Here is a 20697-nt window from a genome sequence, read left to right as displayed (position 1 = left end):
CATAAGCAAAGCAGCAGCAAATTCAACAAGCAACGAGCATGTTGTGCTATAAATCCTTTATCTGAAACTTGCAGTAAGGTATTTCAGGTGCATTCTGCTCAGCATTATGTTCTGCTTTGGGGTATTATTTGAAAACATGGTAAACCAGGAACTAGACTATGAGAAACTAAAAAAACCCCTAACATTGGGAAATGTAGGGTTTGACTTACAGAGTGACGCTTTTAGATAAGTACTCAAAAGGACCACTTCAGAAATACCACTGAGACCTTCTCCTCTGCCATATGCAGTCTTATTTGGCTACTGTGAAATGAAGTGCTGTGACAGACAGTGAGCCACACAAATTGCATGCCAAGGCCAAGAACCTTCCAGTGCAGGTGACAACCGAGTTATGACATAGGCTTTGGGGTCATTTGAAAAGGTGAAGCCAGCTCTTCTCCTGTGCTGCCGCTTTGTGATCTTGTAGCTTCGGTTCAGAGCTAAATCAGCCAGGAAATCTGCTTCATGTGCAACAGCAAGCCTTCCCTACTGATGAAAGATGCGGGCTGAACCACTGGTGTGTGCGCAAGGCCTGGCGGGGCAGTGCAAGAGAAGCAAGGCAGTGCAAACTGGGTTTTCTTTCTACCTTTTTATTATTTCAAACCATGTGAACAATTTTGGTAAAACATTGTGATAAAAGCTAGGCTGCGTCTGACTGTTACTAATGACCCTGATGCCCACCGACAGTAGGGTCGCTTACATACAGCAGTGTTTCCTCAACTGACGCTACAGTTAGAGCTAAGAAAATACATTAAAATAGACCTGACAGTACAGCAACCTCAGGAGTACCCCCAAACCCTGGGGAAGGGCACAAAGGAATGGAAAGAAGTTGACATCAACATTGCTTAGTCCTTAGTGGAATCTTAGCCCTTAGGAACCTAATTCTGTGGCCAGGAAGAAACATGTTTAAAACTCATGGGCACTACCCCCTTACAAAAAGCTTGGCCTGGACCACAGCAGAAAGGGGGAGGGAGGGCTGGGGAAAGAGGAAATCCATTTCATTCAAATCTAAACACAACGCACACTGAAGCAAACTAGGAAACAGATGTAAACATACAGACACCCTCAAGGCACAAAATTTACTAGAGAAGGTGAGCTCATATTGGGGCAACTCGACCGTTTACTATTTGACATTTTAAATAAAAGTTTTTTTAAAAAAAGATTCTTGTTTTTTAAAAAACAACAATGCAGATTAACTTTTCCTGCACGAATTGGCTTTTAGAGGAATGTTTTTGTTTGTTTGTTTTCTTGCTGGTCTGTGTGCAAATTTCAGAGGTAGGAGCTGAGAGGCTTGCTCCGCAAGCAAGAGCTCCTCCTGACGGAAGGTGAAAAATGCATGGTTAGTGAGTGCTTTGGCAGAGCCGATAAAGGGTTGTTTGGACTAGAAAAATCTCTCATGTCTTACAAAGTGGGGGAGGGGTACAAGACAAAAAAGGAAAGAGCCTGAAAAATATGTCCCAAGCACCCTGATCTTTTTACCTTTGAACTTCTGCCTTTTTTAAAACGAGGGGAAAAATCATGAAAACAATACAGCTATGGCAGGCCAGCAATCGTTGGCGCTTGAATAAGGCTTTCTGGGCACAGGGAGAGGATACAAATGGCCTACGGGGGGCAGGTGGGACAGCAATGAGCGAGAAAAGCGATGCAGCCTGCCCTTTGGACAGGAGGAACCTCCACAGCTCTGTCATTAGGAAAATTTAAAAAGAATGAAACAAAACTTAGAAGCAGAAGTCGTTAAATGGTGCAGTCCTCCCTTCATCAACACCAGCCTCTTCCTCATATGGCGCAGTTCAAGTAATCCTGTAATGGGAAGAACAAGGGAAGGGGGATTTATCAGCCACCTTCGGATATATAGCCAGTGAAAACTTCTACAGCCCGCAGTCTCAAGCGGTTGACTATTGAGGGCTGAAGTACATGTCTACAGGCGGAATTAAGCACACACTTTATATGTTACACTTGCCCAGTTTGGGGGTCATAATGGATCTTTTCCACATTTCCATCCCACCTTTCCTCCAAGGAGCTCAGTGCAGTATACATGGTTCATCCTTCCTACATTTTACTCTAATAAACAACAGCGAGATAGGTTAGGCTGAGAGTGCACTGGCCCACGATCATCCAAACAGGAAGTGGTTCCAAAGTGCTACCCATTTGTGGCCTTCAATTCAGCTTCTACTTAATCCTTGAGCTTACCACTAGTTGATCATCTAGCCAAGGAAACAGAGCTTTCATGACTGTCTTCTTTCATTATTTTTACAGCGTATACGAATTCTTAATAGGGGTCTAAAAGATGGTCACAGCTTGGGGCAACAGCTACATGCGTGACAGAATCTGGTGTTATATTCCAGCTAGGACACGGTCCTCGTGTGTGTTTCAAGAATACAGCTATGTTCCAGCCTGGTTCAGACTTGGCCTATTTCTCAGGGAGCTGAAGTGCGCTCATGAGAAACAACTAAAATCTCCCCTCTCACACTCTCCAGCAGCCAAGGCTCTTCGTTCTCAAGGTTACCAGACACATTATTCTGCTTGAACACACATGAAGTCGCCTTTTACTGAATCAGACTTTTGGTCCACCAAGGTCAGTACTGTCTACTCAGACTGGCAGGGGCCCTCCAGGGTCTCAGGGATGAGGACTTTCACATCACCTACTGCCTGGCCCTTTCTAACTGGAGGTGCTAGGGATTGATCCGGGGATTTTCTGCATGCAAAGGAGAGAGGCTCTTTCATTAAGCAACAGCCCCTCCCCTCTGAGCTGGAAGACACCTTCATCCTGGCAATCCTTCCAGCACTCTATCCCTTCAATCTTTGCACTTCAGACAGCGCCTTCCTTTCTCTTTGACGTTCCTGATGAACACACAAGGATATTCAGATGTGTACAAAAGTAGACAGTAGTGCACCACACAAACTTTCCCAGCAGCAAGAATGTGTGACTATTCTGCCAAATGGGCGTGAGGTGTTACAAAGTATTTGCAAGTCCCTGAATTATCCCATATCTTCTCACCTTCCTGTGTTCTTCAGTAGATACCACCTGAAGAGCTAAAACAGCCCACAGTCCTTCAGGTTGTTTTTGATGATGACATCAGTGACAGCATCGAAGACAAACTGCACGTTCTTGGTATCAGTGGCACAGGTGAAGTGAGTATAGATCTCCTTGGAATCCTTCCTCTTGTTCAGATCTTCAAATTTGCTCTGGATATAACCAGCAGCTTCATCATATTTGTTGGCTCCTAAGGGAGGGTAAGAGAGGAAAACAGCAATGAGCAGGAAGACTGTGCCATTCCAGAACTGGATACACTAACTGAATTATCTAATTATACAGAGATTTCAGCTGCCATATTACTAGTAAAATTAGGCACTGACAGTTAGGCACTGGGGAAATTGTGTATTCATTCCCTGTTGATGCCAGTCTTTGCACAACCCTGACACCTTTATCAGCACTTAACAGAATTTTACCTGCTAACTGACCACAGTTAGGAGTTGTTGTGAAAATTCAGCAGGAGACCCTGGACCTGAGAAAGCTCCATTCTCAGTGCCTGGTATGGAGTAGCAACTGGTTGAACGTACTGAATGGTTATTGAACCAAAGGAAAGACATTTTCCCCCGGTTCCTCTTCACAAATCCCACAGAAATGAGTCACACAGAGGAGAAGCTGTAACAGTCAAATGAACAAATTCCACTAGGTAGGCAGAACAAAATTGAATAATTGGTCCTGGCAGAGAGATTCCTCAGTGCAGATTCTCTGAGAAGCTGTTGCATCCATTGGCTGCCTTTACAAACATATCTCAGATTCCCATTTCCTACAGATCTGGTGACTGAGTGTCAATCTTTTCTTGTCTATTCTTAACCTCCCCAGAAAAAGAAAAAGGAAAGAAGGAAGGAAATAGCAAGCCTTGCATGTTCAGATTCCTAGCTCCTTTATACAGTTCCAGGTCTACTCTGAGTTTTGCTCCAGTAAAAAATAAGATAAGCCAAAGAGAGTTTGGCTGTGCAACTGCCAAGAACTGCCTGCTGATAATCTACATGCTAAAAGCTTCAAGAAAAATAGACTGTGTTAAATGGTTGACGTAAACCTGGGAGTTTGATGTCATCATTTGAATTCCACCAGCAGGAAAAACGTACGGCTTAGGCGAGGCCAATGCTGCCTGCCTAAAACTCAAGCATCTTCTCCCAGATCCTGCTGAAAGCATGGCCCTTCAACAGCAGACTGAACTTTACAAGATGTAATTATGCACAGATACTTAATGTGCCACACACAGAATTCTAAGAAGTGAAAACCCATCAGATCAAATCCCAGTATGCCAACTGATACAGGATTTGCTTTCATGCTGCTGGCCTAAGTTGTTAATGTGAAGCTTGGCTTTCCTCATTCCTGTACACACTTTTCTACTCAGCAGTGGCCACACAACCTGTCACAGGCTCATCATTTGCAGCTGAAGAGCACATTAGCAAAAGAGAAACCCATACTTCCTGTGTTGGGGAACCAGCACAAAAAACAAGTACAATACCTTCCTTCTCCACTTTAGAGTTTGACCTTTGAAACTGAGATTCTGCCGTTCACTAAATAACTAAATGCTGGTTGCAGACATTGCAAGTGGATTGTCTACCGTATTTCAGTTCCTCTGTGTATATCCAGATATAAAAACATAAGAACAGCCATGCTGACCGATCATATATAGAGCATGCCATTCACAAAGTGGCCAACCAGCTGACTCCAGGAAGCCCACAAGCACAGTGACAACCGTTTCCTTCTACCCATGTTCCCCAGCAACTGATTTGAAGAGACATACTGCCTCTCGTACTGGAAGGAGTAGATAACCATAATTAACTGTAGCCTCTGATAGTCCCTTTCTCCACGAATCTGTCCACTCCCCTTTTAAAACCTTCCAAGTTGGCAGCCATTACCACATCCTGTGGCAGGGGGTTCCACAATTAAACTATGTGCTGTGTGAAGAAATACCTCCCTTCATCTGTCCTGAATCTCCCACCCTTCGGCTTCAATGAATGACCCTGGATTCTAGGATTATGGAACAGGGAGAAAAGCTTCTCCCTGTCCACTCTCTCCATACCATGCATAATTTTATAAATCTTTACCATGTATCCTCTTATTCACCTTATTTTTCTTAAGTTCCTCTAGCCCCCTGATCATTTTGGCTGCCTTATCTAAAACCTTTCAAGCTGTACAATATCTGTTTTTAGGTGTAGTGACCAGAACACAACATTCCAGATGTGGTTTCACCATAGATTTGTACAAGGACAGTATGGTAGAAGCAGTTTTATTCTCCATTCCTGTTGTCTTATGGCCAGCATGAAAGTTGCCTTTTTCTGGGCACAGAGAGATGTAATTTGTTTAACATTTGTTTAACATTTTCATCAAGCTATCCACTACCACCCAAGATCCCTTTATCAATCTGATGCTGCCAGCTCGGATCCCTATCGATGTATATGTGAAGTTGGGATTATTTGTCCCAACATACTGAATCTCATTTGCCATTTTAATGCTCATTTGCCCACTTTGGAAAGAGCACTTTTGGAGCTCTTAACAATTCTTGTTTATCTTAGCCACCATAAATAATTTGTTGCCGCCTGCAAACTTGGCCACCTCATTACTCATCCTAACTCCAAAGAATCAATCCCAATACAGATCCCTGAGGGATCTCACTGCTCACATTCCTCCATTGCAAGAATTGACTATTTATTCCTATTGTGTGCTTCCTGTTGATTTTAGCCAATTACCAATCAAGAAGAGGACAAATGCCCTTATCCCATGATTCTGAAGTTTGCTCAGGAGTCTGTGGTAAGAGACTTTGTCAAATAAACATTGTCTACCAGCTCATTCCTGTCAATAAATTTTATTTATTTATTTATTTATTTATTAAATTTATAGGCAGCCTCATCCCTGAAGGGCTCGACATTATTGACACTTCCAAAGAATTCTAAAAGGTCATTTCTTACCTGTCCAGAAATCACACTGGTTTTCATTCAGCAGAACTTGCCCTTCTATATGCGGAACAATTTTAACTGTAATAAGCTTTTCCTCAATTTACCCAAAACAGACATTAAGCTAACTAGCCTATAATATGCTGGATCCTTCTAGATCCTTTAATTTTTTTTAACGTTGGCCACTCTCTATTTTTCCGGTACAGAGTTTGCTCTTAGAGACATACTGAATACCTTAGAAGATCAGCAATTTCACATTTGGGTCATTTAAAAACTCTAAGTTGGATACCATCTGGTCCTGCTGATTTAAGTTTGCAATTTGTCTGTAAGATACAGAACCTCTACCCTTGTTACCACTCTTTGCCCAAGCCCTACATCCTTCCCACCTGAAAACATCCTGTCAGGAATAGGTATCTAACATATCTTTAAGAACTGAAGACAGACAGAATAGTTCCATGGTGGCGAACCTATGGCACTCCAGATGTTCATGGACTACAATTCCCATCAGCCCCTACCAGCATGGCCAATTGGCCATGCTGGCAGGGGCTGATGGGAATTGTCCCCCCCGCACCCCTCCCCCCCCGCCCCCCCCCCCCCCCACCCCCCCCCCCCCCTGCCCCCCCCCCCCCCCACCGCGCCCCCCGCCCAACCCCCCCCCCCCCCCCCCCCCCCCCCCCCCACCCCCCCCCCCCCCCACCCCCCCCCCCCCCCACCCCCCCCCCCCCCCACCCCCCCCCCCCCCCACCCCCCCCCCCCCCCACCCCCCCCCCCCCCCACCCCCCCCCCCCCCCACCCCCCCCCCCCCCCACCCCCCCCCCCCCCCACCCCCCCCCCCCCCCACCCCCCCCCCCCCCCACCCCCCCCCCCCCCCACCCCCCCCCCCCCCCACCCCCCCCCCCCCCCACCCCCCCCCCCCCCCACCCCCCCCCCCCCCCACCCCCCCCCCCCCCCACCCCCCCCCCCCCCCACCCCCCCCCCCCCCCACCCCCCCCCCCCCCCACCCCCCCCCCCCCCCACCCCCCCCCCCCCCCACCCCCCCCCCCCCCCACCCCCCCCCCCCCCCACCCCCCCCCCCCCCCACCCCCCCCCCCCCCCACCCCCCCCCCCCCCCACCCCCCCCCCCCCCCACCCCCCCCCCCCCCCACCCCCCCCCCCCCCCACCCCCCCCCCCCCCCACCCCCCCCCCCCCCCACCCCCCCCCCCCCCCACCCCCCCCCCCCCCCACCCCCCCCCCCCCCCACCCCCCCCCCCCCCCACCCCCCCCCCCCCCCACCCCCCCCCCCCCCCACCCCCCCCCCCCCCCACCCCCCCCCCCCCCCACCCCCCCCCCCCCCCACCCCCCCCCCCCCCCACCCCCCCCCCCCCCCACCCCCCCCCCCCCCCACCCCCCCCCCCCCCCACCCCCCCCCCCCCCCACCCCCCCCCCCCCCCACCCCCCCCCCCCCCCACCCCCCCCCCCCCCCACCCCCCCCCCCCCCCACCCCCCCCCCCCCCCACCCCCCCCCCCCCCCACCCCCCCCCCCCCCCACCCCCCCCCCCCCCCACCCCCCCCCCCCCCCACCCCCCCCCCCCCCCACCCCCCCCCCCCCCCACCCCCCCCCCCCCCCACCCCCCCCCCCCCCCACCCCCCCCCCCCCCCACCCCCCCCCCCCCCCACCCCCCCCCCCCCCCACCCCCCCCCCCCCCCACCCCCCCCCCCCCCCACCCCCCCCCCCCCCCACCCCCCCCCCCCCCCACCCCCCCCCCCCCCCACCCCCCCCCCCCCCCACCCCCCCCCCCCCCCACCCCCCCCCCCCCCCACCCCCCCCCCCCCCCACCCCCCCCCCCCCCCACCCCCCCCCCCCCCCACCCCCCCCCCCCCCCACCCCCCCCCCCCCCCACCCCCCCCCCCCCCCACCCCCCCCCCCCCCCACCCCCCCCCCCCCCCACCCCCCCCCCCCCCCACCCCCCCCCCCCCCCACCCCCCCCCCCCCCCACCCCCCCCCCCCCCCACCCCCCCCCCCCCCCACCCCCCCCCCCCCCCACCCCCCCCCCCCCCCACCCCCCCCCCCCCCCACCCCCCCCCCCCCCCACCCCCCCCCCCCCCCACCCCCCCCCCCCCCCACCCCCCCCCCCCCCCACCCCCCCCCCCCCCCACCCCCCCCCCCCCCCACCCCCCCCCCCCCCCACCCCCCCCCCCCCCCACCCCCCCCCCCCCCCACCCCCCCCCCCCCCCACCCCCCCCCCCCCCCACCCCCCCCCCCCCCCACCCCCCCCCCCCCCCACCCCCCCCCCCCCCCACCCCCCCCCCCCCCCACCCCCCCCCCCCCCCACCCCCCCCCCCCCCCACCCCCCCCCCCCCCCACCCCCCCCCCCCCCCACCCCCCCCCCCCCCCACCCCCCCCCCCCCCCACCCCCCCCCCCCCCCACCCCCCCCCCCCCCCACCCCCCCCCCCCCCCACCCCCCCCCCCCCCCACCCCCCCCCCCCCCCACCCCCCCCCCCCCCCACCCCCCCCCCCCCCCACCCCCCCCCCCCCCCACCCCCCCCCCCCCCCACCCCCCCCCCCCCCCACCCCCCCCCCCCCCCACCCCCCCCCCCCCCCACCCCCCCCCCCCCCCACCCCCCCCCCCCCCCACCCCCCCCCCCCCCCACCCCCCCCCCCCCCCACCCCCCCCCCCCCCCACCCCCCCCCCCCCCCACCCCCCCCCCCCCCCACCCCCCCCCCCCCCCACCCCCCCCCCCCCCCACCCCCCCCCCCCCCCACCCCCCCCCCCCCCCACCCCCCCCCCCCCCCACCCCCCCCCCCCCCCACCCCCCCCCCCCCCCACCCCCCCCCCCCCCCACCCCCCCCCCCCCCCACCCCCCCCCCCCCCCACCCCCCCCCCCCCCCACCCCCCCCCCCCCCCACCCCCCCCCCCCCCCACCCCCCCCCCCCCCCACCCCCCCCCCCCCCCACCCCCCCCCCCCCCCACCCCCCCCCCCCCCCACCCCCCCCCCCCCCCACCCCCCCCCCCCCCCACCCCCCCCCCCCCCCACCCCCCCCCCCCCCCACCCCCCCCCCCCCCCACCCCCCCCCCCCCCCACCCCCCCCCCCCCCCACCCCCCCCCCCCCCCACCCCCCCCCCCCCCCACCCCCCCCCCCCCCCACCCCCCCCCCCCCCCACCCCCCCCCCCCCCCACCCCCCCCCCCCCCCACCCCCCCCCCCCCCCACCCCCCCCCCCCCCCACCCCCCCCCCCCCCCACCCCCCCCCCCCCCCACCCCCCCCCCCCCCCACCCCCCCCCCCCCCCACCCCCCCCCCCCCCCACCCCCCCCCCCCCCCACCCCCCCCCCCCCCCACCCCCCCCCCCCCCCACCCCCCCCCCCCCCCACCCCCCCCCCCCCCCACCCCCCCCCCCCCCCACCCCCCCCCCCCCCCACCCCCCCCCCCCCCCACCCCCCCCCCCCCCCACCCCCCCCCCCCCCCACCCCCCCCCCCCCCCACCCCCCCCCCCCCCCACCCCCCCCCCCCCCCACCCCCCCCCCCCCCCACCCCCCCCCCCCCCCACCCCCCCCCCCCCCCACCCCCCCCCCCCCCCACCCCCCCCCCCCCCCACCCCCCCCCCCCCCCACCCCCCCCCCCCCCCACCCCCCCCCCCCCCCACCCCCCCCCCCCCCCACCCCCCCCCCCCCCCACCCCCCCCCCCCCCCACCCCCCCCCCCCCCCACCCCCCCCCCCCCCCACCCCCCCCCCCCCCCACCCCCCCCCCCCCCCACCCCCCCCCCCCCCCACCCCCCCCCCCCCCCACCCCCCCCCCCCCCCACCCCCCCCCCCCCCCACCCCCCCCCCCCCCCACCCCCCCCCCCCCCCACCCCCCCCCCCCCCCACCCCCCCCCCCCCCCACCCCCCCCCCCCCCCACCCCCCCCCCCCCCCACCCCCCCCCCCCCCCACCCCCCCCCCCCCCCACCCCCCCCCCCCCCCACCCCCCCCCCCCCCCACCCCCCCCCCCCCCCACCCCCCCCCCCCCCCACCCCCCCCCCCCCCCACCCCCCCCCCCCCCCACCCCCCCCCCCCCCCACCCCCCCCCCCCCCCACCCCCCCCCCCCCCCACCCCCCCCCCCCCCCACCCCCCCCCCCCCCCACCCCCCCCCCCCCCCACCCCCCCCCCCCCCCACCCCCCCCCCCCCCCACCCCCCCCCCCCCCCACCCCCCCCCCCCCCCACCCCCCCCCCCCCCCACCCCCCCCCCCCCCCACCCCCCCCCCCCCCCACCCCCCCCCCCCCCCACCCCCCCCCCCCCCCACCCCCCCCCCCCCCCACCCCCCCCCCCCCCCACCCCCCCCCCCCCCCACCCCCCCCCCCCCCCACCCCCCCCCCCCCCCACCCCCCCCCCCCCCCACCCCCCCCCCCCCCCACCCCCCCCCCCCCCCACCCCCCCCCCCCCCCACCCCCCCCCCCCCCCACCCCCCCCCCCCCCCACCCCCCCCCCCCCCCACCCCCCCCCCCCCCCACCCCCCCCCCCCCCCACCCCCCCCCCCCCCCACCCCCCCCCCCCCCCACCCCCCCCCCCCCCCACCCCCCCCCCCCCCCACCCCCCCCCCCCCCCACCCCCCCCCCCCCCCACCCCCCCCCCCCCCCACCCCCCCCCCCCCCCACCCCCCCCCCCCCCCACCCCCCCCCCCCCCCACCCCCCCCCCCCCCCACCCCCCCCCCCCCCCACCCCCCCCCCCCCCCACCCCCCCCCCCCCCCACCCCCCCCCCCCCCCACCCCCCCCCCCCCCCACCCCCCCCCCCCCCCACCCCCCCCCCCCCCCACCCCCCCCCCCCCCCACCCCCCCCCCCCCCCACCCCCCCCCCCCCCCACCCCCCCCCCCCCCCACCCCCCCCCCCCCCCACCCCCCCCCCCCCCCACCCCCCCCCCCCCCCACCCCCCCCCCCCCCCACCCCCCCCCCCCCCCACCCCCCCCCCCCCCCACCCCCCCCCCCCCCCACCCCCCCCCCCCCCCACCCCCCCCCCCCCCCACCCCCCCCCCCCCCCACCCCCCCCCCCCCCCACCCCCCCCCCCCCCCACCCCCCCCCCCCCCCACCCCCCCCCCCCCCCACCCCCCCCCCCCCCCACCCCCCCCCCCCCCCACCCCCCCCCCCCCCCACCCCCCCCCCCCCCCACCCCCCCCCCCCCCCACCCCCCCCCCCCCCCACCCCCCCCCCCCCCCACCCCCCCCCCCCCCCACCCCCCCCCCCCCCCACCCCCCCCCCCCCCCACCCCCCCCCCCCCCCACCCCCCCCCCCCCCCACCCCCCCCCCCCCCCACCCCCCCCCCCCCCCACCCCCCCCCCCCCCCACCCCCCCCCCCCCCCACCCCCCCCCCCCCCCACCCCCCCCCCCCCCCACCCCCCCCCCCCCCCACCCCCCCCCCCCCCCACCCCCCCCCCCCCCCACCCCCCCCCCCCCCCACCCCCCCCCCCCCCCACCCCCCCCCCCCCCCACCCCCCCCCCCCCCCACCCCCCCCCCCCCCCACCCCCCCCCCCCCCCACCCCCCCCCCCCCCCACCCCCCCCCCCCCCCACCCCCCCCCCCCCCCACCCCCCCCCCCCCCCACCCCCCCCCCCCCCCACCCCCCCCCCCCCCCACCCCCCCCCCCCCCCACCCCCCCCCCCCCCCACCCCCCCCCCCCCCCACCCCCCCCCCCCCCCACCCCCCCCCCCCCCCACCCCCCCCCCCCCCCACCCCCCCCCCCCCCCACCCCCCCCCCCCCCCACCCCCCCCCCCCCCCACCCCCCCCCCCCCCCACCCCCCCCCCCCCCCACCCCCCCCCCCCCCCACCCCCCCCCCCCCCCACCCCCCCCCCCCCCCACCCCCCCCCCCCCCCACCCCCCCCCCCCCCCACCCCCCCCCCCCCCCACCCCCCCCCCCCCCCACCCCCCCCCCCCCCCACCCCCCCCCCCCCCCACCCCCCCCCCCCCCCACCCCCCCCCCCCCCCACCCCCCCCCCCCCCCACCCCCCCCCCCCCCCACCCCCCCCCCCCCCCACCCCCCCCCCCCCCCACCCCCCCCCCCCCCCACCCCCCCCCCCCCCCACCCCCCCCCCCCCCCACCCCCCCCCCCCCCCACCCCCCCCCCCCCCCACCCCCCCCCCCCCCCACCCCCCCCCCCCCCCACCCCCCCCCCCCCCCACCCCCCCCCCCCCCCACCCCCCCCCCCCCCCACCCCCCCCCCCCCCCACCCCCCCCCCCCCCCACCCCCCCCCCCCCCCACCCCCCCCCCCCCCCACCCCCCCCCCCCCCCACCCCCCCCCCCCCCCACCCCCCCCCCCCCCCACCCCCCCCCCCCCCCACCCCCCCCCCCCCCCACCCCCCCCCCCCCCCACCCCCCCCCCCCCCCACCCCCCCCCCCCCCCACCCCCCCCCCCCCCCACCCCCCCCCCCCCCCACCCCCCCCCCCCCCCACCCCCCCCCCCCCCCACCCCCCCCCCCCCCCACCCCCCCCCCCCCCCACCCCCCCCCCCCCCCACCCCCCCCCCCCCCCACCCCCCCCCCCCCCCACCCCCCCCCCCCCCCACCCCCCCCCCCCCCCACCCCCCCCCCCCCCCACCCCCCCCCCCCCCCACCCCCCCCCCCCCCCACCCCCCCCCCCCCCCACCCCCCCCCCCCCCCACCCCCCCCCCCCCCCACCCCCCCCCCCCCCCACCCCCCCCCCCCCCCACCCCCCCCCCCCCCCACCCCCCCCCCCCCCCACCCCCCCCCCCCCCCACCCCCCCCCCCCCCCACCCCCCCCCCCCCCCACCCCCCCCCCCCCCCACCCCCCCCCCCCCCCACCCCCCCCCCCCCCCACCCCCCCCCCCCCCCACCCCCCCCCCCCCCCACCCCCCCCCCCCCCCACCCCCCCCCCCCCCCACCCCCCCCCCCCCCCACCCCCCCCCCCCCCCACCCCCCCCCCCCCCCACCCCCCCCCCCCCCCACCCCCCCCCCCCCCCACCCCCCCCCCCCCCCACCCCCCCCCCCCCCCACCCCCCCCCCCCCCCACCCCCCCCCCCCCCCACCCCCCCCCCCCCCCACCCCCCCCCCCCCCCACCCCCCCCCCCCCCCACCCCCCCCCCCCCCCACCCCCCCCCCCCCCCACCCCCCCCCCCCCCCACCCCCCCCCCCCCCCACCCCCCCCCCCCCCCACCCCCCCCCCCCCCCACCCCCCCCCCCCCCCACCCCCCCCCCCCCCCACCCCCCCCCCCCCCCACCCCCCCCCCCCCCCACCCCCCCCCCCCCCCACCCCCCCCCCCCCCCACCCCCCCCCCCCCCCACCCCCCCCCCCCCCCACCCCCCCCCCCCCCCACCCCCCCCCCCCCCCACCCCCCCCCCCCCCCACCCCCCCCCCCCCCCACCCCCCCCCCCCCCCACCCCCCCCCCCCCCCACCCCCCCCCCCCCCCACCCCCCCCCCCCCCCACCCCCCCCCCCCCCCACCCCCCCCCCCCCCCACCCCCCCCCCCCCCCACCCCCCCCCCCCCCCACCCCCCCCCCCCCCCACCCCCCCCCCCCCCCACCCCCCCCCCCCCCCACCCCCCCCCCCCCCCACCCCCCCCCCCCCCCACCCCCCCCCCCCCCCACCCCCCCCCCCCCCCACCCCCCCCCCCCCCCACCCCCCCCCCCCCCCACCCCCCCCCCCCCCCACCCCCCCCCCCCCCCACCCCCCCCCCCCCCCACCCCCCCCCCCCCCCACCCCCCCCCCCCCCCACCCCCCCCCCCCCCCACCCCCCCCCCCCCCCACCCCCCCCCCCCCCCACCCCCCCCCCCCCCCACCCCCCCCCCCCCCCACCCCCCCCCCCCCCCACCCCCCCCCCCCCCCACCCCCCCCCCCCCCCACCCCCCCCCCCCCCCACCCCCCCCCCCCCCCACCCCCCCCCCCCCCCACCCCCCCCCCCCCCCACCCCCCCCCCCCCCCACCCCCCCCCCCCCCCACCCCCCCCCCCCCCCACCCCCCCCCCCCCCCACCCCCCCCCCCCCCCACCCCCCCCCCCCCCCACCCCCCCCCCCCCCCACCCCCCCCCCCCCCCACCCCCCCCCCCCCCCACCCCCCCCCCCCCCCACCCCCCCCCCCCCCCACCCCCCCCCCCCCCCACCCCCCCCCCCCCCCACCCCCCCCCCCCCCCACCCCCCCCCCCCCCCACCCCCCCCCCCCCCCACCCCCCCCCCCCCCCACCCCCCCCCCCCCCCACCCCCCCCCCCCCCCACCCCCCCCCCCCCCCACCCCCCCCCCCCCCCACCCCCCCCCCCCCCCACCCCCCCCCCCCCCCACCCCCCCCCCCCCCCACCCCCCCCCCCCCCCACCCCCCCCCCCCCCCACCCCCCCCCCCCCCCACCCCCCCCCCCCCCCACCCCCCCCCCCCCCCACCCCCCCCCCCCCCCACCCCCCCCCCCCCCCACCCCCCCCCCCCCCCACCCCCCCCCCCCCCCACCCCCCCCCCCCCCCACCCCCCCCCCCCCCCACCCCCCCCCCCCCCCACCCCCCCCCCCCCCCACCCCCCCCCCCCCCCACCCCCCCCCCCCCCCACCCCCCCCCCCCCCCACCCCCCCCCCCCCCCACCCCCCCCCCCCCCCACCCCCCCCCCCCCCCACCCCCCCCCCCCCCCACCCCCCCCCCCCCCCACCCCCCCCCCCCCCCACCCCCCCCCCCCCCCACCCCCCCCCCCCCCCACCCCCCCCCCCCCCCACCCCCCCCCCCCCCCACCCCCCCCCCCCCCCACCCCCCCCCCCCCCCACCCCCCCCCCCCCCCACCCCCCCCCCCCCCCACCCCCCCCCCCCCCCACCCCCCCCCCCCCCCACCCCCCCCCCCCCCCACCCCCCCCCCCCCCCACCCCCCCCCCCCCCCACCCCCCCCCCCCCCCACCCCCCCCCCCCCCCACCCCCCCCCCCCCCCACCCCCCCCCCCCCCCACCCCCCCCCCCCCCCACCCCCCCCCCCCCCCACCCCCCCCCCCCCCCACCCCCCCCCCCCCCCACCCCCCCCCCCCCCCACCCCCCCCCCCCCCCACCCCCCCCCCCCCCCACCCCCCCCCCCCCCCACCCCCCCCCCCCCCCACCCCCCCCCCCCCCCACCCCCCCCCCCCCCCACCCCCCCCCCCCCCCACCCCCCCCCCCCCCCACCCCCCCCCCCCCCCACCCCCCCCCCCCCCCACCCCCCCCCCCCCCCACCCCCCCCCCCCCCCACCCCCCCCCCCCCCCACCCCCCCCCCCCCCCACCCCCCCCCCCCCCCACCCCCCCCCCCCCCCACCCCCCCCCCCCCCCACCCCCCCCCCCCCCCACCCCCCCCCCCCCCCACCCCCCCCCCCCCCCACCCCCCCCCCCCCCCACCCCCCCCCCCCCCCACCCCCCCCCCCCCCCACCCCCCCCCCCCCCCACCCCCCCCCCCCCCCACCCCCCCCCCCCCCCACCCCCCCCCCCCCCCACCCCCCCCCCCCCCCACCCCCCCCCCCCCCCACCCCCCCCCCCCCCCACCCCCCCCCCCCCCCACCCCCCCCCCCCCCCACCCCCCCCCCCCCCCACCCCCCCCCCCCCCCACCCCCCCCCCCCCCCACCCCCCCCCCCCCCCACCCCCCCCCCCCCCCACCCCCCCCCCCCCCCACCCCCCCCCCCCCCCACCCCCCCCCCCCCCCACCCCCCCCCCCCCCCACCCCCCCCCCCCCCCACCCCCCCCCCCCCCCACCCCCCCCCCCCCCCACCCCCCCCCCCCCCCACCCCCCCCCCCCCCCACCCCCCCCCCCCCCCACCCCCCCCCCCCCCCACCCCCCCCCCCCCCCACCCCCCCCCCCCCCCACCCCCCCCCCCCCCCACCCCCCCCCCCCCCCACCCCCCCCCCCCCCCACCCCCCCCCCCCCCCACCCCCCCCCCCCCCCACCCCCCCCCCCCCCCACCCCCCCCCCCCCCCACCCCCCCCCCCCCCCACCCCCCCCCCCCCCCACCCCCCCCCCCCCCCACCCCCCCCCCCCCCCACCCCCCCCCCCCCCCACCCCCCCCCCCCCCCACCCCCCCCCCCCCCCACCCCCCCCCCCCCCCACCCCCCCCCCCCCCCACCCCCCCCCCCCCCCACCCCCCCCCCCCCCCACCCCCCCCCCCCCCCACCCCCCCCCCCCCCCACCCCCCCCCCCCCCCACCCCCCCCCCCCCCCACCCCCCCCCCCCCCCACCCCCCCCCCCCCCCACCCCCCCCCCCCCCCACCCCCCCCCCCCCCCACCCCCCCCCCCCCCCACCCCCCCCCCCCCCCACCCCCCCCCCCCCCCACCCCCCCCCCCCCCCACCCCCCCCCCCCCCCACCCCCCCCCCCCCCCACCCCCCCCCCCCCCCACCCCCCCCCCCCCCCACCCCCCCCCCCCCCCACCCCCCCCCCCCCCCACCCCCCCCCCCCCCCACCCCCCCCCCCCCCCACCCCCCCCCCCCCCCACCCCCCCCCCCCCCCACCCCCCCCCCCCCCCACCCCCCCCCCCCCCCACCCCCCCCCCCCCCCACCCCCCCCCCCCCCCACCCCCCCCCCCCCCCACCCCCCCCCCCCCCCACCCCCCCCCCCCCCCACCCCCCCCCCCCCCCACCCCCCCCCCCCCCCACCCCCCCCAGTGTGTGTGTGTGTGTGTGTGTGTGTGTGTGTGTGTGTGTGTGTGTGTGTGTGTGTGTGTGTGTGTGTGTGTGTGTGTGTGTGTGTGTGTGTGTGTGTGTGTGTGTGTGTGTGTTAAACCCAAGCATGGAATAATTCAGTTCTCACCACATTGGCTTCTCAAGTCCACACGCAACTAAGTGCTGGGCTGAGCCTAGTGCAGCATTCAGATCTCTCTTTTCCCATCCCCGCTTTCTCCCAAGCCCTGGAGGACTTGGAAAGCAGAAGAATGGCTGATATTATAAAGAGTCTCAAACGCTGCAGCCTCTCCTCATAGGGAGGGTGCTCCAGTCCCTCAATCATCCTCATTGCCCTTCTCTGCACTTTTTCTATCTCTTTGATATCCTTTTTGAGATGTGGCGACCAGAACTGAACTCAGTACTTCAAGTGCAGTTGCACCACTGCTTTATATAAGGGCATGACAATCTTTGCAGTTTTATTATTAATTCCTCTCCTAATTATCCCCAGCATAAAGTTTGCCTTTTAACAGCTGCATTGAGCTGACATTCCCATGGGCAGGTGGGATTGGATTGTCAGCTCCTGACCCTCAATGGGGTGCAACTGACACCTAAGCACTTCGTCAGAAACCTGGCTGTGATCCTGATTGCCCCCCTCTCTATGAAGATCCAGGTTACGAATGTGGCTACATTGGATTTTTTTTCCCCATCTATGCCAGGTTAAATGGCATCCATTTCGTCCTCAGCTAGCAACAGTAATCCATGCAACTGTCACCTGGAGGCTAGACTCACTATATGCAGGGCTACCCTTGAGACTGTCCGGAAACGTCAGTTGGTACAAAATGCAGCTGTCCAGGTCCTGACTGTGACATCGCGGAGAGCCCATATCCATTCTGTGCTTCATCAGCTGCACTGGTTCCAGGTGAAGTACTGAATCAGATTCAATGTTTTGGTTATAATCTTTAAAGTCCTAAAATGGCCTGGGACCTGTGAGTCCACCTATTGCAGTGTAACCCCCAAAGGGCATTAGACTCAGCTCAGCGAATAAGAACTTGTAGGCCCCTGGCCTGAAGATCATCCTGCTGTCTATCATGCAATTCTCTACAACCTATACTTGACACCTAGAGATACAGGTGGACATGCCTTTCCAAATGACTGAATGGAGAGACTCAGCTGAACCTAGCAAGTCATGAGTGGGACAATTTCTTTTTTGGGGCTTCGCAACAGTCATTTACCTGCTTGCCTATGATGAGTCAAAAATGCCTCCAATGATGCTTTTGTAGACTGGAGGAAAGCCAAAGTTATTTTTCTTTCAGGCTGTCTGCATACCACAAATGCTTAACAGAAATGTGTGAGCCTGCAAGCTACTAACAGATTCTGTGGGCTAATTACTTTAGAAAAATCGAATCCTTACATTTCTCAGTGAAGAGGCAGTAGTCACAGGGCACTGCAGGATGGGTGGGATAAGATAAGATGAACAGCAAAGAACATCCTCCGTCTAACTAAACTGAATGAGTAGGAATCCACACGCCTTCTCTGATACAGAACAACAGGGCTCCTAAAAACTCAAGGGTCCCAGGGACTGTACATACAGCTGCCTACGTAAGAAAGAAGCAATGCTTGCTTTTATTTATTCTGAAGTGTGCTCTGACTCACAAAAGCTCAAACACTACCAGAAATGTTGTAAGTCTTTCAAGTGCTACCTGGACTTTTCCTCTTTTCTGCTTCTACAGGCAGACTAACACGGCTACCCATTGTGATCCTGCTTTTATGTTTAGCTAGACACATGGGATGTAGAATGATATGGTATAGCCCGATCTAATCAGATCTCAGAAGCTGGGCTGATATTTGGAAGGGAGACCTCCAAGGAAGAAGTTGAAAGCAATAGCAAATCACCCCTGCATCATCACTTGCCTTGAAACCCCCACCAGGGGACACTGAAAGTTGATTGTGACTTGACAACACTTTACACACAATGATGCATGGTATATTTTGATGGATGTTTGCCAACTGTTGATGGCCTGTGTCATTATGTGAATAGTGTTTCCAGTACTACTAGAGGCAGAAAGTGCTGTCAAGTTAATCCTGTGATTTTTCAGGCCAGTGTTTGTAATTTGTAGCTAATGTAGATCTGTTTTAATGATGTGGTAAGGACCCTGGGTGAGAAATGGAATGGTGGGGTATAATTTAAATAAATACATAAATATAATTTAAATACAGTTTAGGCCTCAAGTATCTTTTTACAACTCAGAATTTACGCAAGCTAAACATTTTAATTTGAGCTGCATAGCTGGTATACATTGCTAACATGGATAAAGAGGCTAGAAGTAAAAATACAGTTTATTTCCCTATCCATGTTTAATCAGTAAACAAGGGGCACCAAATACATCTGAAACATTATAGACTAGATTCTATGTGCAATTGTGCAAAGGAAAATGATCTGGAGATTATTATTTGGCTTCAGGGCAGAAGTCTCCAGAAAGAACTGCCATTCAAAGGTCAATGTATGGAAATTGGAAGTTTTCATAAGCTTCATGTTCCAAGGATAGTTGGATACTTGAATTCTGCTGCCATTCTCACTGAAGACTACAAAGCGAACCACTAGATCTATTCAAGAGAAAAGTTAACAGCCAACCACAGCCCATAGTGACATGTGCAATGTAACTGGTGTGCCACCCCGCATTTCCTGTCTCTAGCCAATCTGAGCTGAAGATTTCACTTGATTTGATTTTTTCACATTCATAAGGAACAGAAAAGGACACTGCCAGGCCACAAAGAAAAGAGCAGCGATTCACAAGTGCCAGTGTAGCACTTACACCTCACATTCACATTCCTAATTGTGAACAGTTGCATGATGCTTTTATCTAGTGTAATCGCAACTCATTTTAAATTTTTACTAACGTATTTCTGAAAATACATACACCAAAAAAGGAAAAAATATACAAAAACAAAAATAAATCATACAACTTCAAAATAGTCTACAAAGATTCCAAATATTTTTAATTATTGTTGCTCCATCTCAAGGGATAGTTTGTCAGTGCCAGAAGTGGCACCTTAAAGGTTAGTTGTAGTATGATCATTCTTAGGCACCTTATCAATGCTCAGCTCAAAGTACAAATAGAATGGTCAAATAAAAAAAAACCAACATAAGAATTATTGACCTGAAAAGTTTGGGCAGTAAGGCAGGTGTCAAGTGAGGTTCAAGGGGCAGAGCATTCCAATGGCAAGGTTCAACTATTGAGAAAAAATCTGGTTGCTGCACATGTCTACTCACAGGCAGTGGTGCTTGAGATGAAGATCTTAATTAGCAAGCTGGACAGTATGTGGTAATTCTTTGAATTCTTCTCCACATGCCAATATCTCTCTTTCCAGCTGAATGTGGTGAACTGAATGCTACGCATGAATCACTGCTTTATTAGGAAGTATTTGTCATCATATTCTCCAGCAGGCATTGATTTAAGAAAGCTCCCAATACTTATTCTAGCCTCATATTTATTTAAGAATCCATTTAAATAGTGTAGCTAATATAGACTACAGAGGGATCTCTGGATTATATTAGGTATCCTCCCCAGCTTGGCTTCTCAAATCTGGAGTTTCACAGACCATTAAATGGATTCCATATTCTCTGTTTCCCTAGCAAGACTGAAGGCACACATGCCCTGGACACAGACCAATAGATGGACTATGACGATTACCAGAAAGGAAGTTCTCCATTTCACTCTTTTTAACTTGTACACTTATTATCATTACCATTTTCCATTTTAAATCCAGTTTACAAAAAATTCATTTGGGGACAGACTACTTCAGTGAATCAATCTGATCTTTATAGCACATGTATCAAGGCTCTTAAACCTCCGAGGATTCAACTGAGTACACCGTCTGGTGTGTGTATAAAATAAAAGAACAATGTTGCACTTACCTGTACCTGTTTCATAGAGTGGCCTTCTGGCAGGCACACATGGGTCTGCACAGAAGGTCATGAAAAGGAATTGCTAATTCTATTACTAGGTTCCCCAAATCAATTTGTACTCTGAGTTTTGTTTATCCAGACACACAATTCTCAAGGCATACCATGAGGATGTGCACACTAGCCTCCTGTGACCTAGTAAAGAAGTGTATATTTTGTGGTGTAAAACATCCTTTTGTTTTGTTGGGGATTTAATTGTTAGAA

The 20697-nt window shown here is 67.1% G+C and overlaps 1 protein-coding gene across 1 annotated transcript in view; it reads right to left on the bottom strand.

Annotated features, from left to right (window-relative positions):
• Positions 1 to 610: 610 nt before the first annotated feature.
• The window catches only part of GNAI2 (G protein subunit alpha i2), a 157631-nt gene continuing 137544 nt past the window's right edge, over positions 611 to 20697 (bottom strand). The window contains exons 6-7 of the mRNA XM_048487350.1: positions 3035 to 3318; positions 611 to 1836 (exon numbers count right to left, since the gene is read on the bottom strand). Coding sequence (XP_048343307.1) covers positions 3070 to 3318 — 249 coding nt within the window. The 3' untranslated portion in view covers positions 611 to 1836; positions 3035 to 3069. The remainder of the gene's footprint in view (positions 1837 to 3034; positions 3319 to 20697) is intronic.

Source organism: Sphaerodactylus townsendi, linkage group LG03, assembly GCF_021028975.2.
Source record: "Sphaerodactylus townsendi isolate TG3544 linkage group LG03, MPM_Stown_v2.3, whole genome shotgun sequence".
NCBI lineage: Eukaryota > Metazoa > Chordata > Lepidosauria > Squamata > Sphaerodactylidae > Sphaerodactylus > Sphaerodactylus townsendi.
The sequence above is the reverse complement of the archived record's forward strand: the minus strand, read 5'-3'. Positions and strand labels throughout refer to the sequence as shown.